The sequence below is a fragment of the Sphaerodactylus townsendi genome, linkage group LG05 (assembly GCF_021028975.2).
Source record: "Sphaerodactylus townsendi isolate TG3544 linkage group LG05, MPM_Stown_v2.3, whole genome shotgun sequence".
Taxonomy (NCBI): domain Eukaryota; kingdom Metazoa; phylum Chordata; class Lepidosauria; order Squamata; family Sphaerodactylidae; genus Sphaerodactylus; species Sphaerodactylus townsendi.
In genome coordinates this window covers 103287989-103312542 of record NC_059429.1, presented here as the reverse complement: position 1 = coordinate 103312542, position 24554 = coordinate 103287989, and the positions used below count along the sequence as shown (strand labels likewise).

The 24554-nt window shown below is 43.2% G+C and overlaps 1 protein-coding gene across 1 annotated transcript in view; it reads left to right on the top strand.

The window, feature by feature from the left end:
* Positions 1 to 9659: 9659 nt before the first annotated feature.
* Positions 9660 to 24554, top strand: part of AHCY (adenosylhomocysteinase) — a 36988-nt gene continuing 22093 nt past the window's right edge. The window contains exons 1-4 of the mRNA XM_048498031.1: positions 9660 to 9850; positions 12374 to 12564; positions 14330 to 14405; positions 17336 to 17488. Coding sequence (XP_048353988.1) covers positions 9823 to 9850; positions 12374 to 12564; positions 14330 to 14405; positions 17336 to 17488 — 448 coding nt within the window. The 5' untranslated portion in view covers positions 9660 to 9822. The remainder of the gene's footprint in view (positions 9851 to 12373; positions 12565 to 14329; positions 14406 to 17335; positions 17489 to 24554) is intronic.

Sequence of the window (24554 nt, the reverse complement as noted above, 5' to 3'; positions counted from 1 at the left end):
TTGTCTTATACCGTGACCAACTAGTTGCCTTGGAAGGACAAACATATTATTATTAGAACAACATGGGGAAAAAAACTATGATGAAACAGCACCTACGCTGCTACTAGTAGGTGTCAGTAGACTTACTAGCAATCTGTCAGGATAACCTGACTTGGAACAGTTCTGATGAAATCCCACTTGTTTCTTTCTGGATTCCAGCAAATCTGTCAAACTTTCAATCCTGAGGAGGAGCCTGAAACAACAGAGGAGGTGGTGTGATCCTGGCATTGGCACAAATGCCATTTATGCCGGCATAAGGGGCATTTACGCTGTTGCAGAAAGGTATTTACGCTGGTGCATGTGGCAGCACAGTTGCAGTCCAAGTGCCAGTGCTCCTCCAGCGCAGGAGCCCACACCGGTGCTGAAGGTGGCACTCCCAGGGATGAGGATGGCTTTAGTTGGCTTCCTGAGCCCTTTCAGCCTGGAAACACCCCCATTTGTCAGCATGGACATACGCCGGCAAAATCAGTGGCACAGCACATTGTGCTGCATGGGTCACTTTCACATGAGAAAGGGCAGTGTGGCTGCCAGCTTGCTATTATGAGGCAGCGTGGTTGCTGAGCCATCCCCAGCTGTTGCACAACTACTCCCCTTTTGAGATTGCACAGAAACTCATCTAAGATCCTTTTTCCTTAACAATAGACCCAGTCACAGTCTATCATCTCCGTGGACTGATCACAGGTGCTTCTTGCTTTGTTGACTTTTACCATCACTCCTGCCTAGGTTACAGTCTGGACCAGACAGGCAATTGTGATTTCACTTCAGTTCTGCAAATATCAGATCCTATAGCAGGTAAATATGTGAAATTTACATCTCCATAGCCCATAATGCTTCTTTCATATTTTGAACCATACTGGTCCAGTGGTCCAATAACTTTTTGAAACTAATATTGAAGAATACACATGTTCAACAGAGAGTCAAAATACAATTAAAAAGAAAAAGAAAAGGAGACTTCTGAAAATCTATGTGAGTTTATATGTTCCTCTAAAGAAGAACATCAGCAGGAGAGTCAAAAAGATAACTGAGAGAAAGTGGCAAAAATGTAAATAAGGAACAAAAACAGGAGAAACTTTTTTAAAAGTCTTATTCCTTAAAAAAAAGAAGAAGATTAGAAACCAAGTTTAAAGTGTTTGACTTTCCAGGAAATCACTGTACATGTCATATTGTGAGCCAGAAATCTGAGGGCTGGCAGGGAGCAACTTCCTCGAAACAAGTCACTCCTTATAATGTTACTGCAGTATAGCAATAGACTTATCCCACCCCCCACCCCCAAGCCCTGCAGTAGCACTGGAGGAAATAGCAGGCTCAGAGACTGAGTCACAAATGTGAGTGAGACCTTCAAAAATGCTCACCTTCTGATCAACATAAAGGTCATTTGACTGAAATCTCTACAAAACAATTATATGAAAATTGGATATAGGAAAGATCGCAGCAAAGCATGGGAGAACTTGGAAAATGGACTATTAGTTGTTGCTTTGAAAAACCAGCTCCAGTTTGAATGTGTCCACAGGGAAGGCATCCAACCTCTGAGAGTCAGTGTGGCGCAGTGGTTATGAGCAGGGAGACTCTAAACTGCAGAACCGAGCTTGATCCCCCACTCCTTCACATGAGTGGTGAACCAGATTTATTTCCTCATTCCTACACATGAAGCCTGCTGGGTGACCTTGGGCCAGTCACAGTTCTCTCAGAACTTTCTCAGCCATACCTACCTCATAAGATGTCTGTGATGAGGAGAAGAAGTGAAGGAATTTGTAAGCCACTTTGAAACTCCTTATGGTTGAGAAAAGCGGGGTATACTGCTGGTCATGGCACAGTCCAACTGATAGTGGAGGGTGAGGGATTGCTTCATTTTCTTTGTTCTCTTCCTGTGTGGGTGGTGATGACTTGACATCAGAGATGCATCAGTATATTAGTTGTCTGGTTCCATCTCAGGCTATTACAGGGGTGTCACTGCACATTGCTTCAAGATTAGGTGAGTTGCAGCAGGGTTTCTATGCCCTCCGCACTTTAGAGTTAAATCTTTTCAGTCAGTTCTTCCCTTTTGCTGAGCAAGTATAGGTTAGGAAATGGTGGCACTGTTGCTTTGGGGCTTAGATTTGATTGTGTGTTCCTGCATGGCAGGGGATTGGATGGCACTTGTAGTCTCTTCCAACTTGATGATTTCATGATTCTAACTACGTTTAAAAAGGTGAGCCTCTTGACGAATGCAGGGAAGAGTGAGATAATGCTGAACGAAGTGCAGCTGATGTCTCCTAATTTTCCAGGGGCAGCATGAATACATTTGCACCTCTGCCTTTCACAAGTATAATAGAAAAATAACAGGGGTGTTTACAAAACAAGCTGAAATAATAATCTCAGTGATTCTATGAGATCTGAGCCAGGTCACAAGTGCTTCTTTGGTTAGTCATTAAGGTTGTTGCTGCTGATGGATAAACACTGGCCCTTTTGTCTCAACATTTCATTTTCAGATATCTCAGTTTGCTGGTTTCACATACTCACATTTGGGGATCATCATTTGTTAACATATTTCAAAATTGCAAGGTTTCTAAATTGATCTATTAAGGTAAGAAAATTAGCTGGGATAGTAGTATCTTCTCACCAGTACTGCTTGGAAAAAAAACCCCAGAGACCTAATTATTACCTAATTAAAATGGGCACTTTGTTCCAAAATTTGGTCCAGCATACATTTTTGTGACTTCAGATTAATGAAAGTTTATGCTAGTCTCTAAAGTGCCAGGGTGCTTGTTTTATTTTGATGCTACAAACCAGCACAGCTACCCACCTAGTATTGCGTTAATCAGGGATCCAATCTGGTTTCTCACAAAACAAATCTTCTCTGCCCTCTACTGGAGTAACAGTTAATGGGACCATCGAACATAAATAGCTTTAAGGAACTAGTAAACAGAAAGGAAATATGGAAGATGGTATCTCTCTGAATCCCCCCCTTATTTCCCCAAAATATCAGTTTTTACAGATTGCCAAGGATACTGCAGGCCAGGAGAAAAATTCTGGGATTGAGATACTCAAAGCAAACTCCCAGATCCTTTTCGCATGTCCTGTTGTCAAGCCAGGTGTCATTCATCCTGAATCTGTGCGTTTCATTTTTCTGCCTAAGTGTAGTAGCTTACATTTATCTCCACTGAAATTCATTTGGTTTGTTTTGGCCCAGCTCTCTAATCTGTCTAGAAACCCAACTTTCACAGGCCCCACCACTGGACAGGGGGGAAACGGCCACACACCCCCCCACCCCCCCACCCCGAACACATGCGTACAGGCACCATGGCTATATTTGTCAATTTCCAGATGGGGTCTGGAGATTTCTTGGAATTACAGGTTATCTCTAGATGACAGAGATTAGTTCCCTTGCAGAAAAAGGCTGCTTTGGAGATTGGTCTCTTTGGCATTATACCAGTGGTGGGATTCAGCAGGTTCGTACCACTTCGACAGAACCGGTTGAAAAATGGTGCTTGTAAACAACCAGTTGTTAAATTGTTTGAATCCCACTGCCAGAAACGGTTGTTAAATTATTTGAAACCCACTGCATTATACCCTTCTGAGCTTGTGTTTCTTGTCTCCAGTTCTCCACATTTCTCAGTGTGTACATAATGTGCCATCTATTTACAACACCCCCCCCCCTAATTACTTTTGTTTGCCTCTGGTTACCTTTAAGATCTGGGACAATAGTTAATAACCTGAAGGGAAATTATTGCCATCATCAGTGGGAAGGAGAACTGGTCTGGTTCGATTTATTTTAATGCTGATGTTATGTATTGTTTTAATTCAATGTAAGCCGCCCCGAGCCTGGCTAAGGTCACGGATGAGCAGGTACAAGTTTAATAAAATAATAATAAAAGAAATAATAAATGTTGGCCCACTACCAATGGTCCCAGCCTTAATGCTTCTGTAATCAAAAGTTCAGTTCCCCCCTTCCTGACACATAACTATGATGCCATGTGATTATGATATTATGAGCTTGCAGATTAGTGGACCCCATGTCTTTACTGGTATGTGTGTGTTAAACATGGGTCTCTGTTCTGGGTATATGATTTAGATAGGAAACTCCCTGACAAAGAGATGTAAGTGGGATTCCTGCTGGCAACACAAGCTGAAAGCAGCAGCAGCTGTTGCTAGTTCAGCTTGGCTGACATAAGGAGCAAGAAGGATTGAAAAAGATTTTTCATGTTCTAGTATTTTGCATGCACTTTCCTCAAGCTGTCTAGTTGTCTTGATTTAACTGCTATATGAATAAAGCAATCCAAGCTATTATGTGTCTCCAACTGGCTGTAATGCATACCAATGGGTCCATTATGCATGGAAGACTTACCTTGGGGATCTTCACTGTGCAGGTGGTTGTAGTGGGGTTTCCTCAAGTTTCTCTGTTTACACACGAGGAGGCACTCCCTGCACAGCTTGTCTGCTGAACTCTCCCAGGTCTGCTTTTCCTAGTTCTCTTAACTTTACCCAACAACTCACTCTTAAAGGTACAAACCTCATCATATGCGGTAGCCTCAAGATTGCTGGTTTTGGAAAAGCCTTTAAGAACATAAGAACATAAGAACAAGCCAGCTGGATCAGACCAGAGTCCATCTAGTCCAGCTCTCTGCTACTCGCAGTGGCCCACCAGGTGCCCTTGGGAGCTCACGTGCAGGATGTGAAAGCAACGGCCTTCTGTGGCTGTTGCTCCCGAGCACCTGGACTGTTTATTTATTTATTTATTTATTTATTTATTAGGCTTTTATACTGCCCCATCCCCGAAGGGCTCTGGGCGGTGTACAGCAGATAAAATGACAATATAAACAATTAGACATTTAAACATTTAAAAGCAGCGATAAAACTAGAAATTTAGTTTACTCAGTCTCAATAATATATGGTTGGCGCCTGTTAAGGCATTTGCAATCTCAGATCAAAGAGGATCAAGATTGGTAGCCATAAATCACCTTCTCCTCCATAAATCTGTCCAAGCCCCTTTTAAAGCTATCCAGGTTAGTGGCCATCACCACCTCCTGTGGCAGCATATTCCAAACACCAATCACACATTGCGTGAAGAAGCGTTTCCTTTTATTAGCCCTAATTCTTCCCCCCAGCATTTTCAATGTATGCCCCCTGGTTCTAGTATTGTGAGAAAGAGAGAAAAATTTCTCTCTGTCAACATTTTCTACCCCATACATAATTTTATAGACTTCAATCATATCCCCCCCCTCAAAGCCGCCCCTCCTCTCCAGACCCTAAGGGGAGTCCCCAAACACTGCAGCCTTCTCCTCATAAGGAAGGTGCTCCCAGTCCCCTCAATCATCCTCGTTGCCCTTCTCTGCACTTTTCTATCTCTTCGATATCCCTTTTTTTGAGATGTGGCGACCAGAACTGAGACACAAGTACTCCAAGTCGCTTGAGTCGCACCAGCATGTAGCTTTATATATAAAAGGCATGACAATCTTTGCAGTTTTATTATCAATTCCTTTCCTAATTATCCCCAGCAAAGAGTTTGCCTTTTTCACAGCTGCCATGCATTGAGTTGACATTCCCATGGAACTATCAACTAAGACGCCCAAATCCCTTTCCTGGTCTGTGACTGAGAGCACTGACCCCTGTAGCATGTACGTGAAGTTTGGATTTTTTGCCCCTATGTGCATCACTTTACATTTTGCTACAAATCACTGTTAAAATCACTGTTTAAATCACTGTTATATTGATACTGCTGTTATAGCCTTTATATTGATATTGTTGTAGCCCAGGGGTAGGGAACCTGTGGCTCTCCAGATGTTCAGGAACTACAATTCCCATCAGCCCCTACCAGCATGGCCAATTGACCATGCTGACAGAGGCTGCTGGGAATTGTAGTTCCTGAACATCTGGAGAGCCGCAGGTTCCCTACCCCTGTTGTAGCCCTTTCCAAAATATAGTCACCCTCCCAAATGAAAGAGGCAAAACTTTTTGCAGCAGACTGAACTCAGGTAAGTGGGGTGGTGGGGTAGTGGGGTGGGGGTGGGCATGAGAAGGGGGGGTGCTGGGGGGCAAGGCCCAGCCACTTCTAGGAAGGAGGAGGGGCATGGCTGGGCCTCAGCGTAATGTGCGCACGCCGCCTGGGCAGTCCTTGGCCCGGGCGGCGCGTGGACATCGCACTGAGGCCCAGCTATGATCCTCGTCCTTCCCGGAAGTGTGGGGATGATTTTTCCGTCCCCACGTGACTCCCATGGGGATGCCCGGGGCATTTGTCCCCAGATGTCCCCACGCCTATGCTTCCACTTGCTGGCTACTGAAAGATGCTGGCAGGACAAGTAGGAAGCAGGAAGGAGCCAGCAACATGGAGGGGGAAGGCATGGACAGCAGTACAAGGGAGTAGGAAGCATGAAGATAGGTAGACTGGCTATGGGCAGAGGGGAGATGTCTAGGGCAAAGCTTTGCTCACTGGCAAATCTGCCTGGCTTTGGCAGTGAAGGTTGCACTAGAAATGGTGTCGCTTGCTGTGGAGAGAATTGAAAGCCAAAGCAGGGCTCAAGTAAATACGCCCATATACAAGAAATCTTGCCACAATGGACATTTGCCTTGCAGCACGGCAGACATCTTGTACATAATCAGTACATAATCTTGGATATCACACAGTATGTGCACATCCTGGGATGTATTTCATAGACTCAGGTAGGAAATGCCCAGCACATGTACAAATAGTAGAATACCATAACACTTTGCTTGGCAGTGAGCAAATCCCCACTCAAACAACTATGACATTGGCAGCACTGCTGGCCCAAGAGATGGTGGGAGAAGGCTTACCAGACCTGCAGAGATGGTGGAAGAAGGCTTACCAGACCTGCAGTTGAGTCCAAAGTGAGTCCTTGCAGTGCTGGAGCTTGGCTTGTTCCACGTATGTCTGGTCTCTCCCCCTATTTTGTTTGCTAGTGTAACCTCAGCTTGTGGGTTCTGTGGGGCAGTACTTGGAATGAGTTGCAACAACAATTTTTAAACAACAAAATGGTTTACTTTTCTTTACAATTAACACTTTTAAAACATCAACATTTAACGTTACAATTCAAGGTCCTGTTCAGGTTGCATTTCAAGTCCTTCTATTTACAGTCTACTGATATTGCCAAGTCCAAATTCTTGCTTTGCGAAGAGTTGGCTGGCTCCTGAGAGACTCCAAGGGCTTGATGAGACAGGTTGCAACTTATGATGTGAGAAGGTCTCCAGGAGAACTTCTCACCCATTACAACCACAAAAGAAAACCCTGAAACAATAAACTCCAACATTTTACAACATAGCAAAACAAACGTCGTAACTACCTTCCCAGTAGTTCCCTAACAATATTGCAATTACTGCTTATCAAGGTGTTAAGGGCTTATAGAAATCCAAGGTCCAAGCCTGGTAACCCCTGTGATCTTCTGCAAAGAGCTCTTTCAGCCTTTCATGCTGCTCTGAGTCTCCACCCCTTACTGGGTCAACCCATTCTGGAGCCCAATCCATTCTGGGCACATAAGGGGTTTACATTCTCCCCACTCAAAATTCACCTGTCGTCTTGACAGTAATCACAATGCAAACTCTTGAAATCATTTGCACAATGATTTCCCAGAGATTCCTGTAATTTTGGAGGAACCACATTTGGTGCAATCCCTGAATGCAGAACATTTATGTCTTTCCCTTAAGCTTAGCTGCACTGGCAGTTTGCAAATGTTGCAATTCAGCCAAGCAGTTTGCAGAAGGGATGGGGGATTGCAACTGGAATCCCTTCTTTCATTTAACTGCCAAACAGTGTTTCAAATTAACACAGCAACATCTCTTGAACTTACATAACAAAACAGTTTTATGGGGATCAGACCCCAACTTGCTGCACACTTCCATTGCAAGCAATTTATATTTGCAATCTCACTTCCAAGCCCCACGTTGGGAAACTTTCATTTGTAACCTCATAGCTTCGTGGTTCTGTGGGCGAGTACTTGGGAATGAGTTGCAACAACAATTTTGTAAACAACAAAATGGTTTACTTTTTCTTGCTACAATTAACACTTTTAAAACATCAACATTTTAACGTTACAGATTCAAGGTCCTGTTCAGGTTTGCATTTCCAAGTCCTTCTATTTACAGTCTACTGGATATTGCCAAGTCCAAATTCTTCTTTGCAAGTTGGCTGGCTCCTGAAGACTCCAAGGGCTTGATGAACAGGTTGCAACATGATGAAGGTCTCCAGGAGAACTCTCACCCATTACAACCACAAAAGAAAACCCTGAAACAATAAACTCCAACATTTACAACATAGCAAAAACAAACAACTACCTTCCCAGTAGTTCCCAACAATATTGCAATTACCTTATCAAGGTGTTAAGGGCTTATAGAAATCAAGGTCCGAGCCTGGTAGCCTTGTCTTCTGCAAAGAGCTCTTTCAGCCTTTCTGCTGCTCTGAGTCTCCACCCCCTTACTGGGTCAACCCATTCTGGGCCAATCCATTCTGGGCAAGGGGGTTACACTAGCACACCAGCATCTTCACAGGTGATAGTGGAAAGTGGCACAGAGTTTTCAAGGAAAGAGACAAGCAGAAGTGGTTTGCCATTGCCTTCTTTTGCATAGCAACCTGGTATTCCTTGGTGGTCTCCCATCCTGCTTAGTTTCCATAATCTGACAAAACTAGCCAAAACTGGGCCATCTAAACCATCATGGGTACATATTTCAATTCCCCCCCCCCCCCACTCTTTGGCCAATATAGTTGTCTCGATTGTACACGATGCTTACAGGGTGGTTTGCCATTGCCTTTCCCAGTCATCTACATTTTGCTTCTGGCAAGCTGGGCTTTACCTGTCTCAGAAGCATGGAAGCCTGAGTCAACTTCCACTGAGACCAAACTCAGTTTGTGAGCAAAGCTTCAACTGCAGTATTGCAGTTTTACTGCATCACGTGTCTCCTAATACTTCTTAACTAATAAGTAATTAAATTGTAGAATTCACTAGTGGCGGGGTCTGTAACCTGCGACTCTCCAGATGTTCATGGACTATAATTCCCATCAGCCTCTGCCAGCATGGCCAATTGGCAGGGTCTGCAACCTGCAGCTCTCCGGATGTTTATGGACTACAAATCCCATCAGCCCCTGCCAGCATGGCCAATTGGACATGCTGGCAGAGGCTGATGGGTATTGTAGTCCACAAATATCTGGAGAGCCACAGGTTGCAGACCCCTGTGGCCTGATCCAGCAGGCAGGGCTCTTTTTGTATTCGTATGGCACAGTGTGACAGTGGCCTTGTTTCAAAGACAGCATTGGTGTGATATATAAACACTTAAAAAAAATCAGAGTTGTCTTTGGCTGGAAACAGTTTTCTAAAAAGTCTAAGATCTTTCCTCATTCAGGGACCCCTAGGGTTCCACCCCACCCCACCCCCTTTTGTGACTTTCTCTCATCATGCAGGGCTAAACCGTGATCATTCAGGATGCAATCACATGCAGCTGCAGGGTGGCGAGCGAGCAAGGGTTAAAACAGGCACGGACTGAAGGGAAAAGGTGCTGAACGACCAAAGGGCACACAACGGGGAGGTGTGTGTGGAAACCCTGTCAAGGCACCGCCTACCAAGATGCCAGCAGCAGCACCCTGCACCGCTATGCCCAACGTGAGCATCAGCAAGGCTTGCGCGCACTGCACAGCCACGCCCCCCTCCTGCCCTACATGGGGATTGGTGCAAATGGCTTCATGGATTTGAGAAAAGGGGGTCAGTCTATTTAAAGCCATTTTTTGCCGCCCGCCGGCTCCCGCCACATTGCCTTCCTCCTCTTGCTCAAGCGCTGTGGTGCTCCAGCTGCAAAAACTCCAGCATGTCAGAAAAGCTGCCCTACAAAGTGGGTAAGTGGCTTCCTCCTCTCCTCCTGGGGGCTGGTGAGGCAGCTCCGTGCAAGGCCTGCAAAATAGCTGGGTCCCTTTGCAGCCTTAATGGCGAATTACATAAATCCAGGCGGTTGTACTTTTGTTTCCCGTGGGGTTGGCGTCTGGCGCGGATTTTTTTTTAATTGTACCTCTAAGCGTGCTTCATGATACCAAAAGGGTTTATATTACGTTGATTCATTCTCTTCCCACTCAAAAACCACGCGCGAGGCGAACTGCCTGCTTTATAGAGTGGATTTGACTGCTAAAAGTAGCTGTTAATGCTAACTCAGTTTGAGTCCGTCGAAGGGACTTATTTTTGCTTTCTTTAATTTAAAACGGACTTTGGCGTGACTAGCTGGCGTGAAAGCCTTTGAGCGTGCTCCATGTGGCCTGGGGAGAGACCAGTGACTTCTGGGAATTGTAGTTCCTCGGATTCCCCGGTAGAAGGAGGGCTCTGGTCCGGCAGACGCGAGGACTACATATCCCATAATCCTTCCAGGGACCATGCTGTCAAGTAGCTGCTGGCTACTGGCTGTGTTAAGCACACTGGAGCTGTCTGTCAATAGTCCATGCTATAGAGAAGCTAGGCTGTTTTGAAATTAGCTTCAAGAAGTATGTCAGAGCACTGCCCTTTAAAGAGCATAAAAAATACACAGTTTGTCCAGTTGCATAAATGCAGGTGTTGCGCAAAGTCATGACCATATTGGCCTTTGTGCCCAAACGAAGGACAGGACTATAAGGACAGTGACTATAACAGCTCTGTATCGTTGGGCTGTTCCTGACTTGCAAAAAAAAAATTTCTGATTCTTTCTAGTTATATTTTCACAAATTCATTCACTTCCTAATTTATGGGTTAGTTTAGACTTTCTCCAAAGTGCCTCCACTGTTAATAGAGAGCTATATTTAACTATTTTCACCTGTTATAGTGAATGCCTATATGTGTGCAGACCTGTTAAGGAGTACCAAAACATTTCCAGTTTTCAAATTAAACCAGGGACTTGAACTTGGATAAAGGCAAATTGTACATCTCACATTGAATGAAACTTGAGAACCATTCAGAAGAAAGTGCCTTCAAGTCACAACTGACTCATGGTGACCCTCTTCACAGGGCAAGAAATGAACTGAGATGATTTCACATTGTCTTCGTCCATGTAGCAACCATAGACTTCTTTAGTGGTCTCCCTAATATAGCTGACCCCACGTCACCAAGTTGTAACTCACATATAACGAAAACACTGAGTGTTCATTGTACACATTGGATGTGCATTTACTGCAACTTGTAAAGAGGTCTATTGTATCAATCCATTGCCATTTTATCCAAGGAGTGTTTGTGGCTACCCCCTTTTGCTTTATTCTTGCAATGTCTTTGTGTGGTATTATGCTGAGAATGACTGCCTTGAGGTTACTCACTGATTTAATGGGGGTTTTAACCCATTTCTCTTGGATCCTTGTTTGATGCTTATCTTTACAAGAGACCTGATATTCACATAGTCTTGTCATGTGTCTGAAAGGGTAGTAGAACTGCATGCTGAAAGTACTGAGAAATTGGAGAAGTTTTCAGGCCCAAAGGCTCCCCAGCATGTAAGTCACTATGGAATAGAATTGCTAAAATGGCCTTTGTGTGTCTCAAGAGCCTGATGAGCATTTAAACTATACAGCCGTCTTGTTAAAATATACCAAAGTGAGGAAGCCGCCAATGTGTGTTGTTTTCATTTACTCTAATTTTCCCATTATTTTCCACTGATGTCGTGAAAAAGCCTGGAGTGGCTAAAAACATAGAACAATCTATTCTAGTTCTAGTTCAGGCTTGTCTTTATGTATTAAGTGATTTGCATCAGCACTTGGATGTCTGTGCCTGTTCAGAAACCCTGTAGAATTAACCAGAGATGGAGCTCTCCTGGGTTGATTTTGAGGAAACCCTCCCATGAAGCTATGAAATATGGACTTCAGTCTTAGATCTTTGGGTATTTCTTTGCTTTTGAGTCATTTCTAGCAGAAATGGCAACTGAGGGAGTTGTCTGAACCACAAAGTGCAGCAGAAGTTGCTGATGGGACAAATACTTGGTTAATGAAATACTAGTGTAAGCTAAAAGTGGGCCAAAGAGGAATTAACCATTAAATCCTGATCAAGGTCTGTTAGTGTGAGTAGATACTGTGATGAAGGATGTTAATTAGAATGGGCCCAAATGGTGGTTGATTCTGGTATGGTTGTACCCACATCTGAATACTTGAAATATTTTTTCTTCATTAAACAAACAACCATCTAACTTTGCATACAGTTTGACTTTATGGCAGCAAAATCTTCTGTGCCAGTTGCAATCCATTGCGTAACCATCTTTAAGAGGAAATCAAGAAGGCCTTCTCCTCTTCCTTCCAGCTCCTATTCATTATGTTTCTTGATAGCTTTGTAACAGCTGTGCTGTCAATGTTAATAATAATGCCTGAATAACTGCAGCGTTGTGTGTTTGTGTTCCAACCACCTGTTTCTCTCTCTTCTAACAGCTGACATCAGTCTTGCAGACTGGGGTCGCAAGGCCCTTGAGATTGCTGAGAATGAGATGCCAGGGTTGATGAAGATGCGGGAGATGTATTCTGCATCAAAACCATTGAAAGGAGCTAGAATTGCTGGTTGCCTACACATGACTGTGCAGACTGCAGTTCTGATTGAAACTCTGATGGCCCTGGGAGCTGAGGTAAAGTTAGAGGTTTCCTTGATACACTTGTGAGAAATAAGCCCTTGAATGTTGTGGGTCAAGATAGAATCAAGCATTGCATACCCAGTATTGCCAAGGAAACTGTCTTTTAATAAAATACAGTTCTCATCTCCAGAGATCACATGATGCTGCCTCATAGAAGAAAAAGAGTTGGTTTTCATACCCTGCTTTTTTCTACCAAAAAGAGTCTCAGAGTGGCTTACAAACTCCTTCCCTTCCTCTCCATAGAACAGACACCCTGTGAGACAGGTGGGGCTGGGAGAGTTCTGAGAGAACTGTGACTGGCCCAAGGCCGCCCAGCAGATTTCATGTGCAGGAGTAGGGAATCCAGTCTGTTTCTCCAGATTACAGCCTGCTGCTCCTAACTACTACACCACATTGGCTCCCATCAGTTCATCAAGGTCATCATTGCCTACTCTGACTGATTGTGCTTCTTCAGAGTGTCAAGCAGAACTCCTTCACATTATCCATTACTAGATCCATTCAGCTGAAGATACTGGGGATTGGACCTGGGATGTTCTGCATGCCAAGTGGATGCTCTGCCACTGAGCCATGCCCTCTCCCCTGAAGTCAGCATTGCCTGCTCAGACTGGCAGCAATTCTCCAGGGTCTTATGTAGAGGTATTTCACTTTGTGTACCACTGGATTCTTTCAGCTGGAGGTGCTAAGAACTGAACCTGGGAACTGCATTCCAAACCTGCTTTACCTCTTCAGCACAAGTGTTTGGAAGCCTTTTAGCCACTAAGAGTCCTTGACAGCAAAGGTGGAAGACACACCAGGATGCTTTTTTGTGAGCCAGCTTGGTATAGTGGTCAAATGTGATCTAGGGTCTGGTTCCAATCCTGTGAACTTGGAGATCCAGGTTCAGATTCACACTGTGGTATGAAGCTTTTTTAAGCCAGCCACTTTCTCAGCTTCACATACCTCACAGGATATTTTGAGGGATAAAATAGTGAAGGGAGAACCATATGCTCTGAGCATGTGGAGGAACGGTGAGATTATTGTGTGTGTGTATATATCCCATCCCAAGTTAGTTTGCAGTTGATTGTTAATGGATTGAGAGCATTCAGCCTTTCTTTAGATCCTTGTGATTGAGGACTGGCTGTGGTGCTGCACTCTGCATGTTCATATAAACAGCTGAGGTTGGTGGGACACAGAACAGGACTTTTTTCGTGGTGGCCTTTAGACTTGGAATTCACTGCCACACTTTTTGCCTTCTGGAGGTCTGTAAAACCTTTCTTATTCTAGAGGGCATTTGGTCAACTGATTTGCTGACATTCTGCTGTTTGTTTGTTTTTACTATTGATTTTATACCGATTATATTACTTGCCTTGTTTCAGGGTCATTTGGTTACTATGGGTCTGTAGCTGACTTTTTGGCTGTGCTGCTGCTAGCTTCCATTTTTTAAAGAGTGCGGTTTTTAAAAATTAATATTTGAGTACTACTCCACTGGAAAGGAAAGGGCAAAAATTATCGTCAATAAATAAAGCTAGGTTGCATGGAAATATACTAAAAGCCTCGTAGAGACAGACTTGTTACTGCTGGTTGCCTCATTGAGTAGCCTTTCTGTTTATGAAATTTCCTGCAAAGAAGCATTAGCTTCCTGACCTGATCTTGGTAATGAGGGGCTTCTTGATTTCCCCCCACACTAAGCTGTTTTTTAAGCTCGGGGGGGTGGGGGGGTGGGGGCGGGGCGGAATTAAAGTGTAGTGTCCATGAATGTGTTTGGGGTTGTTTGTTCCAGGTGCAGTGGTCGAGTTGCAACATTTTCTCCACTCAAGATCATGCTGCTGCAGCTATTGCCAAAACTGGAGTTCCTGGTAATTTCCCCCCTTTTGCATTAATAATTGAATTCCATAGTAATTTGCTTTGCTTGGTCCAGTGAATGTCAAATGACATGAGGGAGCAGACTATTCTGCTTGCATCAGAGCAGAAGAAACATTGTTTTATGTATTGTCAAAACCTCTCACGGCTGGAATCAACTGGCTGTTGTGGGTTTTCTAGGCTGCGGGGACATGGTTTGGTAGTTTTTGCTCCTAACATTTCGCCGCATCTATGGCTGTGCCCCAGAGAGAAAAGCATCTTACTATGACACATCTCTGAAGATGCTAACAAATGAAAAGGTGTAGTTGAGCTGCAGCAAGAAGCAAAGAAAACTTACTACACCAAGGCAAAGGCAAAAAACCATAAGAATACAGAATACGTTGTATTTAATGTGAAACACAAAACGCAAACATGTATTAACCCCCCCAAGTGCATAAATAGGTACATTAGTCTAACACATCAAAGTTCCATAACAGAATCCCTGGTAATAAGTCCAAAGGATTCTATATTTTAATAAAGTTGTGTCCCATAGAACAAGAGGATTCTATATTTTAATAAAGTAGTGTCCCATAGAATTGCTGGCAGATTGAAAGATTAGGTAAGTCACATATGAACAACGATGACGGGGAATTCCGGATAAGAGACCCATTTCACGCTCCATGTAAAGGGCTTGATCGGTTTAAACACTGTAGTAGCATGGCCAGTCTTGGAAATCAATATGAGGCATAGCAATCATAAAAGCCTTCTTATGTTCCCATTCATCAAGTAGGACTATGCACCCACAAGTAATATAGTAATAGGGTGTGCATCATATACACATTTGTGCTTTGTATTTTACATTAAATGTAACATATTCTGCATTCTTACATGCTGATTTTGGCATTGGTAACTATTTGGATTTGGAAGGAATTGTCAGAGTTGGTCCTTGGGTAAAGTGCATTAGTACCCCAGTGAAGCCCCAGTTCACCATGATGGCAGCAATAAGGTGGGCACTTACATCCTATGTTTCTGTGTGCTTTCAGCTCTAAAGTAACTTTTATGAAAAGCAACAAAGTAAAACCAGTAACATCAAATGCTTCAGTTGCTCACTGGTCATGGTGTGTGATGGCCCATCTGATGGATTTATTTGCAAATAGTACTAGTACAGGGGTCTGCAACCTGCGGCTCTCCAGTTGTTCATGGACTACAATTCCCATCAGCCCTGCCACTTGGCCATGTTGGCAGGGGCTGATGGGAATTGTAGTCCATGAACAACTGGAGAGCCGCAGGTTGCAGACCCCTGTACTAGTAGTAGCCATTGCTTTCAGACTGGCCTCTATAAGAAAAATGCCCATGGGCTGCATTAAACATCCCAGGTGTGATGCCTACAATTAGATGAAGATGAAGCAAGGTGATGTGTGTCTGATGCTTCTTCTATTACTTGCCTGTGAAATACCAGTACGAAGCTGCTATCAGCATGATGTCATGGAATATTGCTCACAATGCAGTGCTAATAAACCCTTCAACTTCATCTAGTTACAGCAATGTTGTCTTTTCTCCCTGTAAACTCTAAAGTATTTGCAATCGAGGAGGAGGTTTGTGTAACCAGAAATAAAGATCAAAGCTCCCAAGTACTGACTTCATCAGAAGAGAAAGAAATTGAATTTGCCTGTTTGATCAGTAAGGTCCACCAGTGTAAAAATAATGGTTGATATTCTTAGTTCAGTCTTCATAAAAATTTACTGGTCAACTGTGTTTTGAATCAAATGTCCCCACATCACAAACAAGTTGGAACTACAGAATAAGAAAAAGAGTTGGTTTTTATACCCCGCTTTTCTCTTCTCTAAGGAGTCTCACAGCATTTTACAATTGCCTTCTCATCTCCTCCCCACAACAGGCACCTTGTGAGGTAGATGGGGCTGAGAGAATTCTGAAAGAATTGTGACTAGTCCAAGGCCACCTAAGGTCATAAGGAGGAATGGTGAAACAAACCCAGTTCACCAAGCAAAATAAGTTGAATATACACAAATATTTACACTTTTCAGCTAAAAAGGCAAACTATATATTAATAGTTAATGATTTTAATTTTAACCTAAGTATAATAAGCTAAAGATTAGTATAATACCAACCAAACCTGAAGTAGTGGTATATTCTTCCTGATGAAGTTAAATATGTTCTGAGTTTCTTGAAGTGATCAAAAGTCAACTTAAATATAAATGTATGTAAATGTAAGATAGGAAGCAACTGCGTTAATTGGAGAGAGAATTATCCTCTGTGTTAGGCCTCTGAGTAAAGATACACGGAGGGTTAGATTATAGAACCTCTCAAAATGTTGACATACATTTGCTGTAGTTTGATGAATGGCTGATTCAAATGACTGAGAAGTGTGAGCCTAATTCTCAGATTATGGTTAGGAAGAGCAAGAGGAGATCATCTCTGGAGTTCTCACCGTCAAATCATTTGAGAAAGCTAAGGATTGAAGTTGTTTTGATTTGAAAATAAGGCAGCATAGCCCTAAATCTTCTTTTGAATCAATGTGTAGCTAGACACAGACATTCTTATTTAAGCTTGGATCCTCTTCCTTTCCTTTTTTGTTCCTCCATGTCAAATTTCAGATGCTACATCCCTTAAGGCAAAGAGCTTTAAAAAAAAATTAAATTAGTATGTGGATGTTGGTGATGCTTGTTAGGTAGTGCTACGGTTTGCAACTAAGAAAGTAATATTTTTTAAATTAACGTATTAACATTCAGAGGTAAGATATCCTTTTTCTTTCAAACGTGGCTAGACTACTTTGATTTTTGGCTATTATGCATAGATGAGTCTCTTCCTGATGCTCAAAGGAAGATTGCTGCTAACTATCATTGATCAGGAATGCATTTCCATTTGTTTCGCCCTAAAACTGCTCTAAGAGTTTTTTAATTAACGTCGCTCTTTGATTTGGATCCAGTGTTCGCATGGAAAGGGGAAACAGATGAGGAGTATGTATGGTGTATCGAGCAGACTCTCTATTTTAAGGATGGACAACCCTTGAATATGATTCTAGATGATGGTGGCGACCTCACTGACTTGGTTCACACCAAATATCCCCAGCTCCTGAAAGGTAACTGTGTTACTCATCTTCCTTAAGCATTTAAATTTGCAAAATGACAAAAGAGATTTCTACCTATTATCCAGAGATCCTCAGAGAGATACTGCAATTGGTCCAGAACATAGAGTGCTCAATGGAACCCCAGTGAGGGAACATATAGGACATGTTCTCTACCAACTGCACTGGCTACCAGTTGAAATCTGGATCATTTCAAGGTTTTGGTATTAGCCTTTAAGAACACGAGCAGAATCTTCTGGCAATCCCTGGTGTCAAGGATATATGGCAGTCTTCTACCAGATCCAGGGCCTTTATGGGCCTGGTTCCTACTTCTTGGATTGCACTGCTGGTTGATATTAGAGCTCTACGGGAGATCAAACTGTTACGCAGAGCATGTAAAACCAAATATGTAATTGAAGCCGATATGGTCTAATTCTATTGAAATCTGTTGGCCCCCAACAGTCCTTCCTTTTGCTCAACAAGATCTATAGGATTGTGCAGAAATGGGTTTTGTACAGGCAATGCAAATTATTCAGTTGCCATCAGGAGTTTTAATGATTTATAGTTGGGATTGGTATTTTATTTTTTAATGATTTAACCATTATCTAAAGTATTATTATATGATTATTTTAGCCTCCCTGAGCCCAGTTTAGGCTGGGGAGGGTGGGATATAAAATAAAAGAATAAGGTTAGATAATGTAAGGCCTAGTGGTCTATTCTAGTGATTGTGGTGGTGCTGCAGGTATGCACTCTTAGCTGTCATTGCACCTTTGACATTAAACTTGATCCAAGTATACTAAACTGAGGCTTTCTGTGTGGTTGCCCAGTTCATCATTCTTCTCAAACTGAGGGGAAAATTGTGCTTGAATATCACACCATCTGTGCAACCATTTGAAATGCCTGTGTTGCTTGTGTCATGGGGCAGGAGGAGGGAAAGGGTTTTAAAATGGTGATAATTAAAACTTATATTGTGTGTTGGGAATTTTGTGACAATTTGAAACACTGATCCCCCCCCCCCCCCCGTGTCTTGTAATTAGAATGTATAATCTTAAGCCCTTTAGGCAGAATACTGTTAACTGGATGATGTGTTGAACCCCCACCCCCAGTCCAGGCAGAGATGAGCAAATGGTACCATAAATAATAAGGGCAAATGGAACAGGGTTTCTTTCTCCCCTTCCTTGTGCGAGACCAGCATGGTGGCAGGTTAAATGGGGTTCTGCAATGGGAGAAATGTGCTGGAAGCTGCATGGTGCCACCCTGAGCCCTTCCAGGGAGGGCGAGTTATAAATGTAAATAAATGAATAAGATAAATCCTGGTAGACCAGTAGCAGCGGGCAGGAAGCCTCATTTGGTCCCATGACAGTGACTGGGAGCTGTGCAAGTCTCTCCAGCATCAATGCTGTGGCCAGGAGAAGATTCAGAGACTGGGAATCAAACCATCCTGGTGGAAGTGTTTAGGAAGAATAAAAGTTAGAGGGAGAAGGGTTTTCCCATGAGGATTGCAGGACCCACTTGTCCATACATCTTTTTCTCAAAGTGGCCAAATCTGTGGAAACTTAAATCCACAGATTGGTCCCATGATTAGACTAGCTCTTTCTACTAGATAGATCTTCTGGGACCGAGAAAAGCCCCAGGGTTGCAGAAAAATCTGAAACCTAAAAAGAAAATATATATAATGTGGGGTTGAAAACCATATAACTGGGCATGGCCTGGTGATCAGTACTGTCAACCAGACTTTTCTCAGGGAGCAGCTGTCAGGAGTATGGAAGGAGAGAAAACTCAACAGGGGGTACATAAAGGCAAGTAAACTGGAGGGTGGGAAGGAGGACCAGAAGCAGAAAAGGGGAGAAGCTATGGGGGTTTCCAGGAAAAGAAAAGAAAATTAGTGAGGGAGGAAAAATGAGATACCTCCCACAAGTCCTTGCAGATACATAATTAACAGTTATAATTATCAATTGGCAAGTTTCCATGTGAGGGACATGATGAGCAGGGGCCAGCAACTGGTATTCCTGAAGCCATGTTAACATCAAGCATAAATAACATTATGAACAGCAAGAGATTTTTAAAGACAGTGTACCAATGCCATGTGCATATGAAATTTAGCCCTATTGAAAAGTGACTCTACGAAAGGCCCACTAGAGGGGGGCATTGCTCTTTCTACTGTATGCTTCTTAAAGGCAATGAAACAAAATCAACTGCAAAGATAATGTTATTCAGCAAGCATTTCCGCTGTAGAGGGGACAAGTGGGTTGGAAAATGATGAATAACTTGGGTAGAAATTTTCATTCCATAATCTGTACTTATCAAGTTTCATTCAGACCTTTTTTTTTGTTAATGTTCATCTGCTATTAATATTTGCATGCCATGTAATCCCTACTACATTCTGTAATTTGTTGCCCAGGGTTCCCATATAGTTCTTTTAGGTATACTTGCATGAAAGTGAGCATCACAAGACCTGAATCTGTTCATGGATCCATCTAGCATGCTTGTGGTTTCTAACTATGGCTAGGCTTTTGCTTCTGAGAAGGTCTCAGAAAGAACACATAAGGAACAGTTTCCCTGTGTTGCTTGGCCTCACATTCAAGATATACTCCTACTTCTGATATACTCCTTCTTGCTGGAGGGGCAAACTACACTTTTTTCAGCTTTTCTTGAATGTTAAATGTACACTATTGTACATATCCATGCCAGGGACGTAGGTAAGGAGGGGGCTTCATGGGTTTAACTCCCCTCCCATTACATGTCCGGTGGGGAGGGCGGTCGCTCCTGCGCCCCGGCTGCGCGCCCCTCCCACCCCAGCTGTGCCTCCACTGGGCCCAGGCAACCGAGTGGTGGCGGCGGCCCTGCAAAAACGAGAGGCCAGTGCTGGGGGTGGGGGGAGTGTGTGCAGCAGAACTTAGGGAAGCCACCTGCACAGGCAGTCGGCATCACACGCTTTCAAGCTGCAAGCCAGCCAGCCAGGGAAAGAAAGCTTCCGGGCTCAAAACCTGCTTGTGAGAGGTGGGTGGGGGCGTGGCCCTGCCCCCTTGAGCCCCACCCCTGAACCCACCCCATAAAAAAGCTATACCTACGTCACTGATCCATGCCTATTTCTCACAAGGAAAAAATAAGTTATATATACAGAGAGTTATATAATTTTGTGTTATTTTGATGTATTAGCAGTTCTCAGGTCTTCTTTTTAAAGGGAAGATTCTTTGATTTTGAAAAATTGGATTTTTTTTTGCATTTATTTTTTTTTCTATTTTTTGCTGCTTCTTTATGAGCCTACTTAAAGCAGGGTTGCTTTAAGTGCTAAGCACCCAGGCAGTTCTCCTCCATTCTTCAGCTATGAGGTGTACTGTATACCTCATCCAATGCTTATTTTCTACGAACAAAAACAGATAGTTATAGACTTGCAAACTATCGTTGGCATTGTATTGTCGAAGGCTTTCACGGCCGGAATCACTTGGGTGCTGTGTGGTTTCTGGGCTGTATGGTCGTGTTCTAGCAGCATTCTCTCCTGACGTTTCGCCTGCATCTGTGGCTGGCATCTTCAGAGGATCTCTGGCATTGGCATTATTTATTTACTTATTTACTTATTTACTTATTTATACACACCCTGTCTTTCTCTCCAATGAAATCTATAAGTGGCTTACAAAATTCTCCTGCATTTTGACCTCATAACAATCCTGTAAGGGAGATGAGGTTTACATTGTGCCTGGTCAAAGGTCATCTTGCAAGCTTCTATGGCAGAGTGGGGATTTGAACAAGGGTCTCCCAGATCATAGCCAGATATTCTTAACAACTTCACCATTCTGGTTCATTGGAAAAAATCTCATGTGTTTCCAGTTTTCCTAATTACCTGACTGAGTTCTTGCATGTCTAACGTAATCTGTATGATTTGAAAGGCTTATCAAGAGGATAAACATAATGGAGCTTTTCCAAGGGACTGATAATGCACGACATTACATTCATCTGGCAACATAGCTGAGGGATGTAATAATATCTATTATGAAAAGCTGCGGAGACCACTTAAACCTGTTAACTCGGTGTAACTGGATCTGGCAAGAACACTTGCAGATCTGTGGCAGGCCGCTATTGCCAGATTTATTTTGAAACCTGGATCTGATCTTGGGAACCATATTGGTCCCCTGCACTGATGTTTGTAAAATGTTGAAACTCTCAATTAGTGCTCCCCTGGTCTGTTTCCTTGAATGTAACAATAGACTTGTAAACATTCAGTGTAGTTTTTATAGGCATTGGACTACAGTTAAAAAACCTTGTTATCGCTGGAAACTGCTCTATGAAGATACCTTGAGACAAGAATATTTGGTGTCAGTGTTTCTGCAAGGGGAAGTCTTATGACACTATCTGAAACCACAGAATACTCAGAAGCCTCTGTCACTTTGAACTGAAAAGCAATTTATCTGGGTTTATTAAAAAAATTAAGGAACATAAGTTCCAATTTTGTACTGGCTCTACCTGTTCCAGATCTTTTGCACAGAAGGAGAATGTCCTTCAATGCATTATGATGATGCTTTCCATAAAGAATACTTCTACAATCTCCAACTATAAGTGGACAGCTTTGAGACACATTGCAAGTCCTGTAGCATGTAGACTTGTCTTACAAAGACAAGTCCATCAAGCCTAAAACTCTGTGCATCAATGGACAATCCCAATTACATCTTTGATTTTGGACATTTGCATTAGATCTGCATCTCTTGCAACTGCTATAATTATTGCACAATAGTGTTACAGTAACACCACTCTTCTATCCCCATGTCACCCCATCCTGTCCTGGGGTAGGGCTTGTTCTTTAAGATACCCTCTGAATCATTTATGGTTCTTGAGAACTATATTCATTCATGTTTCTGTGGTATTTTGAGCTATTTGACAGGTAAAGCATATATAAGCTATATGAAAAATCAGGGTCTTTTCATGCATGCCAAATAATGCAGCTTCAATCCACTTTACAGCTGGATTTTACTGTGTGAAATGTATTTATTGAAAAATATACCTCACCTTACACCAAGTCTCTAGGCAGCTTACACAATAAAATATCACAAAACAATAAAAGATCACAATAAAACATAAACTATAACAACTAAAAGAAATAATAAAAACCACATAAGTGTAACCCCACACTCCTACATCCTCCAGCCCCCAGGCTAGCACCTGTAGAGGGGGTTTCCAGGAAGGCTAGCCAAATTCCTGGGCAAAGAGGAAGGTCTTTGTCATGTGCCTAAATCCATAAACGGTGGGTGTATGACAAATCTCTGGGGGCAGGTTATTCCAGAGCCTGGGGCAATCACAAAGTCCTCCTGCGTGCCTCGCCCCCCACACCTTGGCGGGGGGAGGTGCCACTAGGTCCTTCTGGAACAATACAACCTCATCCAAAACTATGGTTTTATTTATTAGATTTTATAGACCACCCAACCCCCGAAGGGCTCTGGGTGGTGTACAGTAACAAACAGTACACAATAAAATACAAGTTATAAAATTAAATATTAAAATCCCTTAAAACATAATAGCAGCATTATCATAAAACCTATATTAATTAATATTAATCATTAGTAATCAGTGGTGTCCGATCCTAAGGTTGGGGGGGATCAGCAATGCCAAACAAAGATGTAATACAAGGCAGTGCCGGAGATGGTATAAAATGCAATACAGGGCATCAGGAGGGGGCAGGCAATCCATGGCTAGCCTCCCCAAAAACCTGGTAGAATAATTCGGTTTTACAAGCCCTGCAAAACTCACCGAGGTCCCGCAGGGCCCTAACAGCAGATGAAAGAGTGTTCCACCAGGTAGGGGCCAGGGCCATAAAAGCCCTGGCCCGGGGAGAGGCCAGCTGCATCACTGAGGGATGGGGGAACTGTCAGTAGATTAGCTTCTGCAGATCACAGAGGCCTGCTCGGGACATATGGTGTAAGATTTTGTGGACTTGGGAGCCAGAACACAGAACCTCCATCTCATCTGGATTCAGCCTCAGTTTGCTGGTTCTCATCCAGCCCAAAACTCGTTGTAGATAATAGTCCAGCATGTGGAGTGCCTCTCCTGATTGATGAAATGGAGAGATAGAGCTGGGTATCATGTGCATATTGATGATACTTGACTCCAAATCTCCTGATGACCTCATCCAGCAGCTTCATGTAGATGTTGAATAGCATTGAGGATAGGACTGAGCCCTGGGGAACCCCGCAAGGCAGCTCCCAGGACTGTGAGCACGAATTCCCCCAACTCTATGTTCTGGAAACAATCCCTCAGAAACAAAGGGAAATACATGAGGCTTCACCAGATGCAACTCATAAACCCAGTGTACGGCTTTAAAAAAATCAAATGAAAATTTCGTTTGAAGTTTCATTTTTGCTGTGTCTTAACACAGTGCTCCCAGCCCACTTCCCTGGAGCTGGTCCAGCAAAATACCATGGTGTATGGTAGGGATTCCCATACTGGCCAGTACTGCCCCCTGGGATTAGTGGAAACATCAAGGGGGCAATGAGGAATTTTAGAGTGGTACCGGCGGCAGCACGGATTCCTGGGCCAGCTAGTGGGAAAAAGGTCTTGTCTTTCCATCCTGGTGACTGGCGAGTTTTAAAGTAAAAGAAGCAGCAAACTCAGTGTGTAGCAATGGGGGTGGGGAAGCCAAGGCAAAGAGCCCAGTTCAGAGGTGGGATCCAACCAGTTCTCACCACTTCTCTAGATGTGGTTACTATTTTTTTCTGAGCGCCGAGAAGGGGTTACTAAAGCAACCTCCCTGCCCAATAGGGACTGGAGGTGCGTGTGTGCGGTGGCGCCACTGTTTGAATCCCACCAGCATCGGAACCTGTTATTAAAAATTTTGGATCCCACCACTGGCCCAGTTGCTGTTGCTTTGCAAGTCAAATGTATTTTTTTGCAATCACACTCTCCTCACTTTGTAACCCAAGCAGGGTGGAGTTAAGAGCTCCATCACTGCTACTTTGTAAGGCAAGATTTTTAGCAACAGCATATGTCACTTTGCAAGCCCCATCACTGCTGCTTTGCAAGGCAATTTTTTTAAAAAAGGAAAAGCAGCATCATTCCCCTCACAGTGTAACATGGGGTGGGGTGGGGGATGCGT